This window comes from Pan paniscus, chromosome 3, assembly GCF_029289425.2.
Source record: "Pan paniscus chromosome 3, NHGRI_mPanPan1-v2.0_pri, whole genome shotgun sequence".
Classification (NCBI taxonomy): Eukaryota; Metazoa; Chordata; class Mammalia; order Primates; family Hominidae; genus Pan; species Pan paniscus.
Genome location: NC_073252.2, coordinates 48898848 through 48915884, shown reverse-complemented (window position 1 = coordinate 48915884; position 17037 = coordinate 48898848). Strand labels below are relative to the sequence as shown.

Below are 17037 nucleotides of genomic sequence, written 5' to 3'. Positions count from 1 at the left end.
ACCACGAGATTATATCCCCGCACCTGGCTCGGAGGGTCCTACGCCCACGGAGTCTCGCTGATTGCTAGCACAGCAGTCTGAGATCAAACTGCAAGGCAGCACCGAGGCTCGGGGAGGGGCGCCCACCATTGCCCAGGCTTGCTTAGGTAAACAAAGCAGCAAGGAAGCTCAAACTGGGTGGAGCCCACCACAGCTCAAGGAGGCCTGCCTGCCTCTGTAGGCTCCACCTCTGGGGGCAGGGCACAGACAAACAAAAAGACAGCAGTAACCTCTGCAGATTTAAATGTCCCTGTCTGACAGCTTTGAAGAGAGCAGTGGTTCTCCCAGCACGCAGCTAGAGATCTGAGAACGGGCAGACTGCCTCCTCAAGTGGGTCCCTGACCCTGACCCCCGAGCAGCCTAACTGGGAGGCACCCCCCAGCAGGGGCAGACTGACATCTCACACGGCCGGCCGGGTACTCCAACAGACCTGCAGCTGAGGGTCCTGTCTGTTAGAAGGAAAACTAACAAACAGAAAGGACATCCACACCAAAAACCCATCTGTACATCACCATCATCAAAGACCAAAAGTAGATAAAACCACAAAGATGGGGAAAAAACAGAGCAGAAAAACTGGAAACTCTAAAAAGCAGAGCGCCTCTCCTCCCCCAAAGGAACGCAGTTCCTCACTAGCAACAGAACAAAGCTGGACGGAGAATGACTTTGACGAGCTGCGAGAAGAAGGCTTCAGACGATCAAATTACTCTGAGCTACGGGAGGACATTTAAACCAAAGGCAAAGAAGGTGAAAACTTTGAAAAAAATTTAGAAGAATGTATAACTAGGATAACCAATACAGAAAAGTGCTTAAAGGAGCTGATGGAGCTGAAAACCAAGGCTCGAGAACTACGTGAAGAATGCAGAAGCCTCAGGAGCCGATGCGATCAACTGGAAGAAAGCGTATCAGCGATGGAAGATGAAATGAATGAAATGAAGCGAGAAGGGAAGTTTAGAGAAAAACGATAAAAAGAAACGAGCAAAGCCTCCAAGAAATATGGGACTATGTGAAAAGACCAAATCTACGTCTGATTGGTGTACCTGAAAGTGACAGGGAGAATGGAACCAAGTTGGAAAACACTCTGCAGGATATTATCCAGGAGAACTTCCCCAATCTAGCAAGGCAGGCCAACATTCAGATTCAGGAAATACAGAGAACGCCACAAAGATACTCCTCGAGAAGACCAACACCAAGACACATAATTGTCAGATTCACCAAAGTTGAAATGAAGGAAAAAATGTTAAGGGCAGCCAGAGAGAAAGGTCGGGTTACCCTCAAAGGGAAGCCCATCAGACTAACAGCAGATCTCTCAGCAGAAACTCTACAAGCCAGAAGAGAGTGAGGGACAATATTCAACATTCTTAAAGAAAAGAATTTTCAACCCAGAATTTCATATCCAGCCAAACTAAGCTTCATAAGTGAAGGAGAAATAAAATCCTTTACAGACAAGCAAATGCTGAGAGATTTTATCACCACCAGGCCTGCCCTAAAAGAGCTCCTGAAGGAAGCACTAAACATGGAAAGGAACAACCGGTACCAGCCACGGCAAAATCATGCCCAAATGTAAAGACCACCGAGACTAGGAAGAAACTGTATCAACTAACGAGCAAAATAACCAGCTAACATCATAATGACAGGATCAAATTCACACATAACAATGTTAACTTTAAACATAAATGGACTAAATGCTCCAATTAAAAGACACAGACTGGCAAATTGGATAAAGAGTCAAGACCCATCAGTGTGCCGTATTCAGGAAACCCATCTCACAGGCAGAGACACACATAGGCTCAAAATAAAAGGATGGAGGAAGATCTACCAAGCAAATGGAAAACAAAAAAAGGCAGGGGTTGCAATCCTAGTCTCTGATAAAACAGACTTTAAACCAACAAAGATCAAAAGAGACAAAGAAGGCCATTACTTAATGGTAAAGGGATCAATTCAGCAAGAAGAGCTAACTATCCTAAATATATATGCACCCAATACAGGAGCACCCAGATACATAAAGCAAGTCCTGAGTGACCTGCAAAGAGACTTAGACTCCCACACATTAATAATGGGAGACTTTAACACCCCACCGTCAACATTAGACAGATCAACGAGACAGAAAGTCAACAAGGATACCCAGGAATTGAACTCAGCTCTGCACCAAGCTGACCTAATAGACATCTACAGAACTCTCCACCCCAAATCAACAGAATATACATTTTTTTCAGCACCACGCCACACCTACTCCAAAATTGACCACATACTTGGAAGTAAAGCTCTCCTCAGCAAATGTAAAAGAACAGAAATTATAACAAACTATCTCTCAGACCACAGTGCAATCAAACTAGAACTCATGATTAAGAATCTCACTCAAAACCGCTCAACTACATGGAAACTGAACAACCTGCTCCTGAATGACTACTGGGTACATAACGAAATGAAGGCAGAAATAAAGATGTTCTTTGAAACCAACAAGAACAAAGACACAGCATACCAGAATCTCTGGGATGCATTCAAAGCAGTGTGTAGAGGGAAATTTATAGCACTAAATGCCCACAAGAGAAAGCAGGAAAGATCCAAAATTGACACCCTAACATCACAATTAAAAGAACTAGAAAAGCAAGAGCAAACACATTCAAAGGCTAGCAGAAGGCAAGAAATAACTAAAATCAGAGCAGAACTGAAGGAAATAGAGATACAAAAAACCCTTCCAAAAATTAACGAATCCAGGAGCTGGTTTTTTGAAAGGATCAACAAAATTGATAGACCACTAGCAAGACTAATAAAGAAAAAAAGAGAGAAGAATCAAATAGATGCAATAAAAAATGATAAAGGGGATATCACCACCAATCCCACAGAAATACAAACTACCATCAGAGAATACTACAAACACCTCTATGCAAATAAACTAGAAAATCTAGAAGAAATGGATAAATTCCTCGATACATACACTCTCCCAAGAGTAAACCAGGAAGAAGTTGAATCTCTGAATAGACCAATAACAGGAGCTGAAATTGTGGCAATAATCAACAGCTTACCAACAAAAAAGAGTCCAGGACCAGATGGATTCACAGCCGAATTCTACCAGAGGTACAAGGAGGAACTGGTACCATTCCTTCTGAAACTATTCCAGTCCACAGAAAAAGAGGGAATCCTCCCTAACTCATTTTATGAGGCCAGCATCATCCTGATACCAAAGCCGGGCAGAGACACAACCAAAAAAGAGAATTTTAGACCAATATCCTTGATGAACATTGATGCAAAAATCCTCAATAAAATACTGGCAAACCGAATCCAGCAGCACATCAAAAAGCTTATCCACATGATCAAGTGGGCTTCATCCCTGGGATGCAAGGCTGGTTCAATATACGCAAATCAATAGATGTCATCCAGCATATAAACAGAACCAAAGACAAAAACCACATGATTATCTCAATAGATGCAGAAAAGGCCTTTGACAAAATTCAACAACCCTTCATGCTAAAAACTCTCAATAAATTAGGTATTGATGGGACGTATCTCAAAATAATAAGAGCTATCTATGACAAACCCACAGCCAATATCATACTGAATGGGCAAAAACTGGAAGCATTCCCTTTGAAAACTGGCACAAGACACGGATGCCCTCTCTCACCACTCCTATTGAACATAGTGTTGGAAGTTCTGGCCAGGGCAATTAGGCAGGAGAAGGAAATAAAGGGTATTCAATTAGGAAAAGAGGAAGTCAAATTGTCCCTGTTTGCAGACGACATGATTGTATATCTAGAAAACCCCATTGTCTCAGCCCAAAATCTCCTTCAGCTGATAAGCAACTTCAGCAAAGTCTCAGGATACAAAATCAATGTACAAAAATCACAAGCATTCTTATACACCAATAACAGACAAACAGAGAGCCAAATCATGAGTGAACTCCCATTCACAATTGCTTCAAAGAGAATAAAATACCTAGGAATCCAACTTACAAGGCATGTGAAGGACCTCTTCAAGGAGAACTACAAACCACTGCTCAAGGAAATAAAAGAGGATACAAACAAATGGAACATTCCATGCTCATGGGTAGGAAGAATCAATATCGTGAAAATGGCCATACTGCCCAAGGTAATTTACAGATTCAATGCCATCCCCATCAAGCTACCAATGACTTTCTTCACAGAATTGGAAAAAACTACTTTAAAGTTCATATGGAACCAAAAAAGAGCCCGCATCGCCAAGTCAATCCTGAGCCAAAAGAACAAAGCTGGAGGCATCACACTACCTGACTTCAAACTATACTACAAGGCTACAGTAACCAAAACAGCATGGTACTGGTACCAAAACAGAGATATAGATCAATGGAACAGAATAGAGCCCTCAGAAATAATGTCACGTATCTACAACCATCTGATCTTTGAGAAACCTGAGAAAAACAAGCAATGGGGAAAGGATTCCCTATTTAATAAATGGTGCTGGGAAAACTGGCTAGCCATATGTAGAAAGCTGAAACTGGATCCCTTCCTTACACCTTATACAAAAATCAATTCAAGATGGATTAAAGACTTAAATGTTAGACCTAAAACCATAAAAACCCTAGAAGAAAACCTAGGCATTACCATTCAGGACATAGGCATGGGCAAGGACTTCATGTCTAAAACACCAAAAGCAATGGCAACAAAAGCCAAAATTGACAAATGGGATCTAATTCAACTAAAGAGCTTCTGCATAGCAAAAGAAACTATCATCAGGGTGAACAGGCAACCTACAAAATGGGAGAAAATTTTTGCAACCTACTCATCTGACAAAGTGCTAATTTCCAGAATCTACAATGAACTCAAACAAATTTACAAGAAAAAAACAAACAAACCCATCAAAAAGTGGGCAAAGGACATGAACAGACACTTCTCAAAAGAAGACATTTATGCAGCCAAAAAACACATGAAAAAATGCTCACCATCACTGGCCATCAGAGAAATGCAAATCAAAACCACAATGAGATACCATTTCACACCAGTTAGAATGGCAATCATTAAAAAGTCAAGAAACAACAGGTGCTGGAGAGGATGTGGAGAAATAGGAACACTTTTACACTGTTGGTGGGACTGTAAACTAGTTCACCCATTGTGGAAGTCAGTGTGGCGATTCCTCAGGGATCTAGAACTAGGAATACCATTTGACCCAGCCATCCCATTACTGTGTATATACCCAAAGGACTATAAATCATGCTGCTATAAAGACACATGCACACGTATGTTTATTGTGGCACTATTCACAATAGCAAAGACTTGGAACCAACCCAAATGTCCAACAATGATAGACTGGATTAAGAAAATGTGGCACATATACACCATGGAATACTATGCAGCCATAAAAAATGATGAGTTCATGTCCTTTGTAGGGACATGGATGAAATTGGAAATCATCATTCTCAGTAAACTATTGCAAGAACAAAAAACCAAACACTGCATATTCTCACTCATAGGTGGGAATTGAACAATGAGAACACATGGACACAGGAAGGGGAACATCACACTCTGGGGACCGTTGTGGGGTGGGGGGAGGGGGGAGGGAGAGCACTGGGAGATACACCTAATGCTAGATGACGAATTAGTGGATGCAGCGCACCAGCATGGCACATGTATACATATGTAACTAACCTGCACATTGTGCACATGTACCCTAAAACTTAAAGTATAATAATAATAAAAAATAAATAAATAAATAAAAAGATAATGTAAGATCAAGTGGAGACACATAATTGAAGACATAAAGAAAGCAGAACTCCTTTTGTCTTTGAAATGAGTATTCCACACCTGTTTTAGCGTTTGTTTGGTTGTTGTTTTTGCCTATTGAAACTGTAAGCTTTTCTTACATTGCAGTCATAAACTGTAGAAAAGTAAGGAGACTTTTGCTTTATTATCTGCACTTATGTTTTCTTCTTTCACAGAGTAAATTCACCTGGAATACTGAATTTCAGGCATGGGGTCCAAAGATATAAAGAGAAATGAGAGCCAGGCAACAATCACCAGCTTTCACCTGCATAATCTAAATATAAACTGTTTGGTGATCAGCAACATTCTAAAAATTGAGTCTGGGCTCTAGAAAAAGAAGAAGTGATTATATAATATCCCCAATGGATATTAGGAAAATTACCCTTAATTTCTAATTCCTTGAAAAGCAACCTCTTGGAAGATTCTACATTCACAGTAGGTAGTGCTGTCATAATGCAATATCCAAAGATTTGTCATCATAAAACATTGACATAATTGGATATTTTTATGTGTAAATTCTATTATTTAATTTAGATCTATCCTCATGAAATCTTAAATTATTGCATATTTCTTTTTATTTATTAACATCTGTTTCTCTTGTAAATGTTTATGTGATTAGAAATTTCTTGAGTAGAAAAAAGTAATCTATCCACCTGTCAGACCAAAAGAGCGACTAAATATCTCAGAAAACAAAGGATAGATTAAACTGTCCACCTCTACTTTGCTTTAATTTGATCTTGTCTTAAAGTCACAGAACTAAGATGGATCTCTTAATTATTTACACAAACAAAAGTGGCTTCTTTAATTTTTAAAAAGGCATAACTAACCACATAATTGCTCTCTCTTGTTTTTCTTTTAGACTTGAAAATAAATTCCAAACTAAACTACTTTTTTATCTGTTGTTTTTCAATACTTTCTTGATCATTTATTCTTAAAACCTATTTACTTTTCTGGAATAAATGTTACTCCTAATACTAACAAACATGCCTTTTATTTTCATAACACTATGTACATTTTATAAGATATGTCAATATCTCATGGAAGGAAGCATAATATTTTTGGAGTTAAAAAGTACTTTGAAGCCAAACAGGTCTATATTCAAATCCCAGTTTACAAGAAATTTACTTTCCTCAACCCATAAAATTAAAGTAACAACCCATATCTTCAAAGATTTAGGAAAGCGCATTAGTTCTCTATTGCTGCTGTAACAACCAAAAACTTGGTGGCTTAGAGCCACATCCTTTTATTATTTACAGTTTCAGTGAGTCAGAAAGCCTAGGCACAGTGTTGCTCAATTAGGTTTCTCAGTTAGGGTCTCTCAGGATGGAGCTCAAGGTATCAATAGGGCTTATGTCATTCTGGAAGCTCAGGGGAAAATTCATTTTCAAGGTCATTCAGGTTGCTGGAAGGATTCACCTGCAGGATAAGATCCCATTTCCTTACTCACTGACAGTGGGAACTGCTCATAAGGTCTCTCCCATCCCTGCAGAGAGCCCCTTCCATCTCAGAACCAGTGACGGCATGTTCATTTCTTACCCTCAGAGTCTCTCTGGATTTCACTTCTGCTGCATCTCTCTGACCCCAACCAGAAATAATTCTATGCTCATGCAACTATATTCAATAGTTCATTCACCTAGCCAATTAATGATAATCTATTTTAAAGTCCCAAACTTTAAGCATACCATTAAAGTCCCTTTTGCCATGTAATATAACATATTCATACATTCCAGGGATTAGAATCTGGATATCTGGAAGGGGGGGTGGGGCAGGGGACCATTCTGCCTACCACAATAAGCCAATGAAAGGAAATGTTGCCTGAAATAGTAGGAGCATCTAAAATATAGTAAATGCACAATTAATTGTTGCCATGCTAAGAAGGAGGATGATAATGATTTGCTCAGCTGTTTCCTACATCTTCTGGACCTCTGTTTCATTTTCTGTAAAATTAAGATTATATTTACTACTACACCTAATGTTGTTTGAGGACTAGTTAAGACGGTGTATCTAAAGTACCTGATGGAATGTTTAGTGCACACCAGGTACCCGGTGACTGTTAATCTTATGAAAGAGGCTGTGAGCTGGTCACGAAAGTCTTCCAGAGGAATATATGACTGTCCAGGTAAGTTACACTTGCCAGCCTTCCTGCTGTTAGCTATGGCCATGTGATGAACTTTTATCTAAAATAATCTGAGTGGAAGTGATCTGTGACAATTCCACACCAAGCCCATGCATGCTTTCATGCATGTGTCTTTATACTTTTTCCCCAATTATAATGGCATGGCCCACACAAACCTGGAAAACCACATGTTGAAAATGGCAGAGTAGACATCAGCTTGGATTCCCAAATGACTGTGTGGAGCCAATTGGGACTATCTTTCCTGGACAGTTATGTTAACGAGTGACAAACTTCTGTTTTATTTAAGCAATGATATTTGGCGTTTCTTCGCCTCATAGTTTGCTTACTCAAACCCTTCATCCCTTCCCAATTTTAGCTTTATCACAAACCTTGACTATATGCAGTGTGATTTTGCAGTGGAGATGACTATGACCCTTATAGGATGATCCTGATCCCCCACACAGTCCAGCTGTCTTCACCACATAGCTAACATTCAATGTTCTTTGCTATAGCTGCTGGGATTGTGTTCGAAGTTCCTATTTCAGACAGTCTGCTCTTCAAGCTCTCCTGTTCCCATCACAATTTTAGTCCTCATTACCCACATGGAGCAGAAGAAACACAGAGAATTTCTGAAGTGCTGTTAGGCTGTTCTTCGGTTATTATGAAGCCTTTGATGTGTGCAGAGGTGTGGCTTTAATTCCTAACAACCGAATAACTTCAAAGGGAGAAAAGCTTGAAAGGGGATACTGAGGAAGACCTTTGTTATTTTTTAAGGGACAACCTTCCTAGTGGTATTTTTCTCCACGGATGATTCTTTGTCACCCAAAACCATGGGAGGAAGATAAATAATACCTCCCAGTGTGTTGACAGTAACTTCATAGATCAGAAAAGGCTGTGGAAATAGGTCAGACCAAAAATATATAGTGGTAAGTACTGACTGTGATGCTAGACTGCCCAGTGTTTGTCAACTGGGGAGTGCAACCAGTCAAGCCAGGGTGGTCACTGAGACCAAAAAGAGAAATGCAAATAGTGTGGTTATTGTCCTTGTGGTTACATTGCAAAGGTGTCCCTTAGAGGACCAAGAAGCCATAGACCCTATCCTGCAGAGCAATGGTTTTCAAGCATGTTTTAATTCTGACCAACAGTAAGAAATACATTCTGCATGTACTCCCAATACACACACAAGAGCAGGTACACATATTTATACAAAATTGAAACATTTTTCAAAATAATACTTATACTTACTATTCTGATTTTTTAAATGTTCCTCTAAATTGGTTTCATAACCTGGTAATGAATTGTAGCCCATTTTTACTGTAAACAAAATGTTCATTCTGTGATAATCTAGCAAAATGCTAGAGCCTGAGTACCTGTAAATACAATATATAAAACCAGAAGGAAATTCCAAAGTGACAGAGGACAGACAATGAAGGAAGGCAATGACTTCCTTAGAGCCTTTAATTTGCAGCTATAAATCTTTACAAGTATCTTGCAAAAAGCAAATGAAATCCTCATTAAAAAGAAGTATTGGAAGTACTGATGATATACAACCAGATGTATAGTACACACACACACACACACACACACACACCTCTGTGCATTATGTGACTATGTATCAAGTGTGTTGGTTAAAAAATTGTTTACAGTTAGTTATTTATGTTGTTACTAGTTAATCTTTGTTTTCCAAGTACAAGAGTTTAGAACACCTCAGAAGTTTTAAGGCAAGCACACCTGGATCAGGTGGGCCCAGTCAGCCATTCGGGCATGTAGCACCTGATTGGTTATTTTCAAAGAACCAGATACTACAAAATGAAAAACAACAGAAGTTATTTCAATTTGGGTGAGCCAATCATATAGAATTCTATTATTTAAATGTTGAAAGAGCTCATAGAGATATGGCCCACCACTCCATTATTTTGTAGATGAAGAGATGATATGCTAAAGCCCACCACAATTCATTGACAGCTGGTAGAGTGACAGAGGCAGAACCACAAGCCCTAATCTCCAGACTTTGGACTAGTGAACTTTGTACAACACTTGGCTGCCCCACCTTTAGCTTAATGGTTCATAAACTGTAGCAAAATCTACAATTATTTCAACTTTCTTATGGCTCTGGATTTAACCGTTAGGATGACAGGAAAAAAAAAATTCTGGTTTATGCAAGTGTTGGTAAGGACTACAAGAAAGACTAGACTTGAAAAAAGTGATTAAAATGGAAAATTCCCAAAGAAAGAGGCAGACGGTTGCAAACTCTAAACATTCATAACTAAACCAGTGCTTCTTAGACTTTAATAAGCATAAAAATCCCACCATTAGAGTGTTAGGTGTGGATTTGGGGGCCCCAACTTGAGTTTCCGATTCAGTAAGTGTGGGGTGGTGCCTGGGAATATGCCTTCTCATCGGCACCACAGGCAATCTGACTAAGGGCAAAGGTGCTCCACACTACACCCTCATCCCAGCCTCAAACACCTCAGCTTTGTGAAAGATGGCAGGTTAGAGTCACAGTGCAAAAGGCCACTGGATCAAATACCAAAGCACTGTGACTAACAGGTGACTTTATGATGAATTACAATGTTTGTAGTTCAGGAGGATGTCACAGTCAAATCTCATGCTTAGTGGATTCATCACCATGTGTGGGGGCAGAAACTACTTCCACTCTTATCTTCCATACTGCATAACTGCCAGGTGCGTAAGTCATATTATTATTTTCATTGTCGTTAATCTGTACACTCCGTTCTGAATCTATATCATGCTTTACAGTTCTCATTAGTTAACTCTTAATGAACTCTAGTATGTTGGTGTTATTCCCACCCTCGTTTTCTTATCAGAACACAAGAAGAGGCTTAAAGGCAATGGCTGCCTCTATAAATGTTCTGAGTGATTTAAGCTAAAGCAAGAAATGCCATTGGAACATTGCACAATCAGGGCCATTTGTTCTAGGAGTTCAACCGTCTAAGTTTCAACAAATACATCAGATCAATTACTTGGTGATGGGAAATTCTGATTCTCCCTTCCCTACCCCCTGCTACATGCAAAACTCCCAAATCAACTCCTAAACTGCATGACAGATTTAGCCTGTTTTTTTCAAAGATTATGGGGACAGTTTGTGGGACAGCTGGTCCTAGAACTCTGGACACTGTCAAAACTGATGCAGTAGTGATTGGCTGTTGTCAGGATCAAGTTGATGGGTCATTAGTCCAAGCTATGCTGGTAAATCACATGCATTTCTTAGCGCTAAATAGATCCCATTACTCCCTTGTTAATCACTTTCACATTTGAGAATTTTCACACATCACAGAGACACATTTGTTTGCCAGGTATGAATAAAGAGTCCTTTATAAACTGTGCTGCTGTCTGCAAATGCTGAGATACAGCAAATCCTTTCTAGGGTGTTTGAAAAGATGAGTTTTTCAAATTTGAATTGTGTGTTAATTATTACTGGATTTGAGCCCCCATCTATATATTCTGTAGCAATTGCCTGTGGCTGCTATAAATACGTCTAATTTACCATTTATTTTTAATGATACTAAATTTTCATATTTGCTGTCAACATAGAAATCCCCTCTGGTGAATCTACTCTATTAGTATTATATTAAAAACAGATTTCCTTGCTTAACAAAAAAAACTAGGGCCTCTCCAGCTTTAAGTAAAAAAAAAAACACCCTTAGAAATTAGGATGAATTATTAATTTGTAACATCTGTGACTGGGTTATGTTACAATGGGAGACTCTCCAGAGATGCAGGCTAAGCAATCTTCTTGAAAATGACTTCATATCTGAACCCCCTGGGGCCACACGGCCAGGCACTGTGTCATCATGGTCTGTCCTTGATAAACTGCTGGATGGGTTGCATGAATTGTAAATGGAAACACTGCTGGTGTCACTTACACTTAAGGATAAAATGGTCCCTACTCCCTGCTTGACAGATATTAGTTACATTGTATATTGTGATTGACAGAGGCATGAATCTGTCAACAATCAGCCTTGCAGGGTTTTGGGGGTTTTTTTTCCTCCCACTGAGAACAGCTTTATAAAAGCTTAAATTTTATATGTGACTCCTTTACTATTCCTTACCTCCTTTAAATTCCATAAAGCCATCTGGGTTTCAATGAAATTGACCCCCCAAAAAGTTAAAGAACGTATTTGCTTTGAATTTTAATTCTCTGAAATCTGAAGACGTTTTCACAAAATGCATATCGTTAGAATCCAAGGTACATGTCGTAAAAGCATTATTCATGAAAAGACTTGACTCGTCTTGGACTAGAACCAACCATCTGGGTGATGCCTAAAATGAGTTTTTGAACACATTCCAATATGCCGTTTCCCCCTAGATGTTAAAATAGATAAAGTGCTTCTTAAATACAGTTTTTAAAATGTGTTTTTTGTGGCCTAGAGTGTTCAAGTAGAAAGTGTTTCACAGCCTGACTCAGAGGCTTGCCACCAAAAGGACCAACATACCCTTTCTCTGCTCCATTTCTTAATTATGCATCAGTGACTCCTTTATACTATGAAAACTCTGTAGGGGATTGCGATGTTAATTGTAGAAAATCAAATGCTTCTTGAGTAAGGCAGGTTTGTTTTATAAGATATACTAAAAAGATTAAAATATGTAAATCAAATTTCACTTTACACATGCAAATCCAATTTCCTTTTATACATCTGAAGAGTTTAAACCTTTCTCCACCCCTTAACACAGCATGAGTTGGCTTAAGATTTTTCACCATAGAAAAAGGCTCTTGGTCTCTGTAGACTGGTGCTCTGACATCTTTTTATTTATTTATGGTGTTAATAATATAAGTACACTCTAATATCTTCTAATGAAATTTATTTTTTACTTCAAAATTTCTTACCACTTCCAAGCAGTCAATGATCTTGGTTAATTTATCTTCAGGTAAATTCTTCAGCAAGGATACACTTCAAAATTAAAAAGAAACCTTCAATTACCTTCCTGAATTAAACTATAAATATACACATATGCAGATTCTAAAATCTTTACATACATTTTAAAAAATATAATGCACTTTGATTCTTCCAAAGTAAACGTCCAAATAACTGAAAACACATCAATAACTGAATTTCATATACACTGGAAATTATAGATATATAATCACAGACATGTGCCACAGGCAAACAAATGAAAATAGTAAGATACCAGACAGGGGGAAAAAATCACATTTTGTCTATTTGGTAAAAATAAATTTACATTTGTTGTTGGTTTTCACAGTGAATCGCATTTGGAAGTTTGTTCCTCTCTACTTCTCAATATCTGTTTTATTAGTTTGTGCGGGGAGCTCTGCTTCCAGTGGAGAATCAGATTTTTGTCTAAATCCTTATAATTAAGTAAGGACTGAATCCGGGGTTGGGAGGGAACATGGGAATTGACATTGAAATGATCTCTGATTATTAGTCATACTGTACTGTCTTTTAAAATTAATGATAGCCAAAGGCACGGATGAACTTCAAAAATAACTAAATCAAGCTACAGGCAAAATTATAAACAACACCAAGGGAATGATCACTAAACTTCAGAACCCAGATACCCTCAAGGAGAAGAGGAGGAAGAGGCTGGAAAGAACATGGGGAAATACATAAGAACTTCAACAACTGCTTTCTCTTCCCTAGGTTGGGCAGTAGCTTCACGGGTGTTCATTTTGTTATGATGTCTTATAACTTACATATGTACTATATATCACATAGAATATCACATACTTCATAATAAAAAATGTAAATAAAAAAACATACTGTATATTATGAAACAAAGAGAAATGTATTCCCCTAATATATCTCACTATAGATGAAATGGTAAAAGAGTCATCAGAATTTGTTATTAACACAGGCTATCATGAAAGTTTTACTTCTGGTCCAAACAGGGAGCTATAACATTAGTGAAAATTAACTGTTATAAACCTAGCACCTTTGGAGGTTGGTGGCAAAAGAGATATAAGAAAACAATTTTCTCTGTCTCCCCTCTCTGAAGGCAAGAATCAGGTTTATCTTGTTAACCACTAAATCAACAATATGTAGTGCCTGCTAATAAGTATTAGTTGAATGAAGGAAACAACAAAAGGAGGGAAGGAAAGAATGAATATTCACTAGTAGATTATCCGAGCTTTTTCCACTAAGAACATACTAGACTCCAAGGTAATTAACTGCTATGCCTAGTTCACGTTTTATCTCAGACATTCAAATACAACCCAGGCACACTGGTTTTTTTAGGTACCTCTTTTTGGCCCTTACATAAGTGTGGCTTATCAGCTTTAAATGCTAACCTATGTTGCTCAGTTGGTGGATTTTGAGATCACCCAGATTCAAGTGGGCCCCACAATATGATAGCTAATGCATTGGCTGGCATATAGATAGAGAACCTGCTTGTCATTATTGCAGCTCTCTGCCAGGAGACATTATTGTCTCTGGGAGGACAAATCAGTAAGATTCTAGATGAGAAATCTTATTCAATGTTTATTGAGCCTACACTAAGCTAAGCACTATATGGCCCTAAAATCATTAGCTTTGAAGGATTCTCATGCTAGAAAAAATTACCATAAGAACTTATAATTTATTTTTGGAAATAATGTGATATATTATTATTAATATTATTATTACATATCATAGATAACATTTCATTATAGAATGTATTGCAGCTTCAGAAACTTGCAAAACTCCCACTAAAGATACAGAAATTGTTTAAATAAATAACTTATACTTCCAAATAAAGTTTTAATGTGAGACTAGTTTTTTTCACTTACACAGACATTTATTTCCTTATAAATTGATTCATCCAAGCTGTTGAGGTACAGAATAGTTCACAAAATGAGTGTGTTCCAAGTCCCTGTCATGATGACAAGTATAGTAACATTTTTAGCAAGTCAATTTGCTACAAATAATAGTAATTTGGAAGATGGTGTGACTATGCGAATAAGAAAGTCTCAGGTAAAGCAAATAAGCATAGTAAATTTAATTAATTTTAATACCATTCTAAGCAAAGTACTTTTAGAAAGCTTGTCTTTTGGCTAACCACTTTCAAATTTCAAATGCCTTTCAAAGCCAACTGAGCAACCCAATTAATAATTTAGGTTTTTTGCACATTTTTCTATGCTGTGCACTATCACTCCATCAATACAAGGGCAAAAACTAGCAGGAGAAGTAAATGAGTATACAAGGATAATAGAAATTAAATACAGTTTTTGGTATGTACTGGCATTTACTGCAAGCAATGTTCCTTTGGTTTAGTCATGTGGAAAATGCTTAAATGGAAGTAGCTATAGTTGAATAATTATTCTGATAAAACCAATATATTCACAATATGGCGACTCCACTGTCTTCACTGTCTCCCAATGTATTATTCTTACCTTCTGAGGAAGTTTCTGTATTGTTCATCTCTAGCTTGGGCTGTTCTCCTCATTATATTCTGGAATACCTCTCGATCTAGTGCCCACGTTTTAACATTGGTAATAGCTTTAGAAAATTCAAGAAAACAATAAAACACTTAGTACAACATTGTGAAAACATTCCAAAATATAAATCGATGGATTTGTTATATGTTCTTATAAAATGGTACTTCTTGGAAAATGCATTATTTAAACATACAAATGAAGGAGACAGCAAAATAAATAGTGAGCAATTTTATAAATCATTTTGGCTTTGAAATACACTATTATTTGGAAATGACTAGCAAAAAATTTCCTTTCTAATTATGTTATAGTTAGGATGATATTCAAATTAGTTTGCAATTCCCAATTATGCACTAGATCATCAGGATGTGCTCTAGATTTCTGCTGTGATACAAGAGAAAGGCAGTCAATTTGTAGCTAATCTGGAGAGTGAAGTCACAAACAGATAATTGAAAGTTAAAGCTATCTGTGTGTATGTGTATGTTTTTATGTGTCTTTTTATGTTGTTCTGACACTGCTGCTAAAGAAGCTACATATTATTTAAGAATCTCTACAGTTACTCTTGTGTAAAATGCCTACAAATTATTTGAAAGAGACTATGAAAGAAAGTTTTTGAGATAATTTTTTTTTACAGTAAAGACTTAAGGGCAAGTATAAAATTTAAAAAGAAAGTGGGCCAGAAGTGGTGGCTCTAAAAAATCTAGATGAAATTGTGGTTGTACAATTTTTTAAAAACGAGTAACAAAGCCTCTAAAATTGATCAAAACCCAAAGCTCTGGATTACCAAACTTTACATTGGAATCATCTTGATATTCTTGTTAGAAATACAAGATCCCTGGGCTCCATTGCCAGAGACTGTGATTCAGGTTGGGAGTAGAGACCCAAAATCTGCATTTTTATCAAATACCTCAGCAAGGCTAACACATATAACCTAGTCCCAAACACTGAAAAACATCATATCTATGTAATTCAGAAGGAAACCCAAGATTGCCATAAAGTCAATAAAACATAAATCTAAAGAAAAGCAAGTAAAGTAATCCCAAAAGTCATTCATGAATACTCTAATTACTCTAATTCATATTCCTTTTGATATAGATACATTTTCGTTGGTTTAATTAATTTCTCTGGCTTATAATATGGTCAGAACCTCGTTGAGACTAGCTAGAAAGCAAACATTCTAGATGAGCCAAAGGCATGTGTCTATGTAGTAAAAAGTAAAGTGGCAATTAAAGCAAATATTGGAATCAGTCAGCTTAAAGCCATTGTTTTTGGCAGAACAAACCTTTTTATTTTTATTTTTATTTTTATTTTTAATTTAATTTAATTTTAATTTCCAGGATACACGTGCAAGACATGCAGGTTTGTTTCATAGATAAACGTGTGCTGTGGCGCTTTGCTGCAACTATCAACTTAACACCTAGGTATTTAGCCCCGCATACATCAGCTATTTATCCTGATGCTCTCCCTCCCCCACCCCTCCCCGTTGGGCTCCAGTGTGTGTTGTTCCCCTCCCTGTGTCCATGTGTTCTCATTGTCCAACGCCCACTTATAAGTAAGAACATGCAGTGTTTGCTTTTCTGTTCCTGTGTTAGTTTGCTGAGGATAATGGCTTCCAGCTCCATCTATGTCCCTGCAAAGGACATAATCTTGTTCCTTTTTATGGCTGTGTAGCATTCCATAATGTATACATACCACATTTTCTTTACCCAGTCTATCACTGATGGTCATTTGGATTGATTCCATGTCTTTACCGTTGTGAATAG

General features: G+C 37.7%; 1 protein-coding gene across 3 annotated transcripts in view; it reads right to left on the bottom strand.

Moving 5' to 3' along the window:
• The window catches only part of PRKG2 (protein kinase cGMP-dependent 2), a 126922-nt gene that overhangs the window by 66537 nt on the left and 43348 nt on the right, over nucleotides 1–17037 (bottom strand). For all 3 annotated transcript variants that reach the window (XM_057302079.2, XM_003832268.5, XM_008957652.4), the window contains exons 5-6: nucleotides 15233–15338; nucleotides 12734–12797 (exon numbers count right to left, since the gene is read on the bottom strand). In XM_057302079.2, the coding sequence (XP_057158062.1) occupies nucleotides 12734–12797; nucleotides 15233–15338 (170 nt within the window). The remainder of the gene's footprint in view (nucleotides 1–12733; nucleotides 12798–15232; nucleotides 15339–17037) is intronic.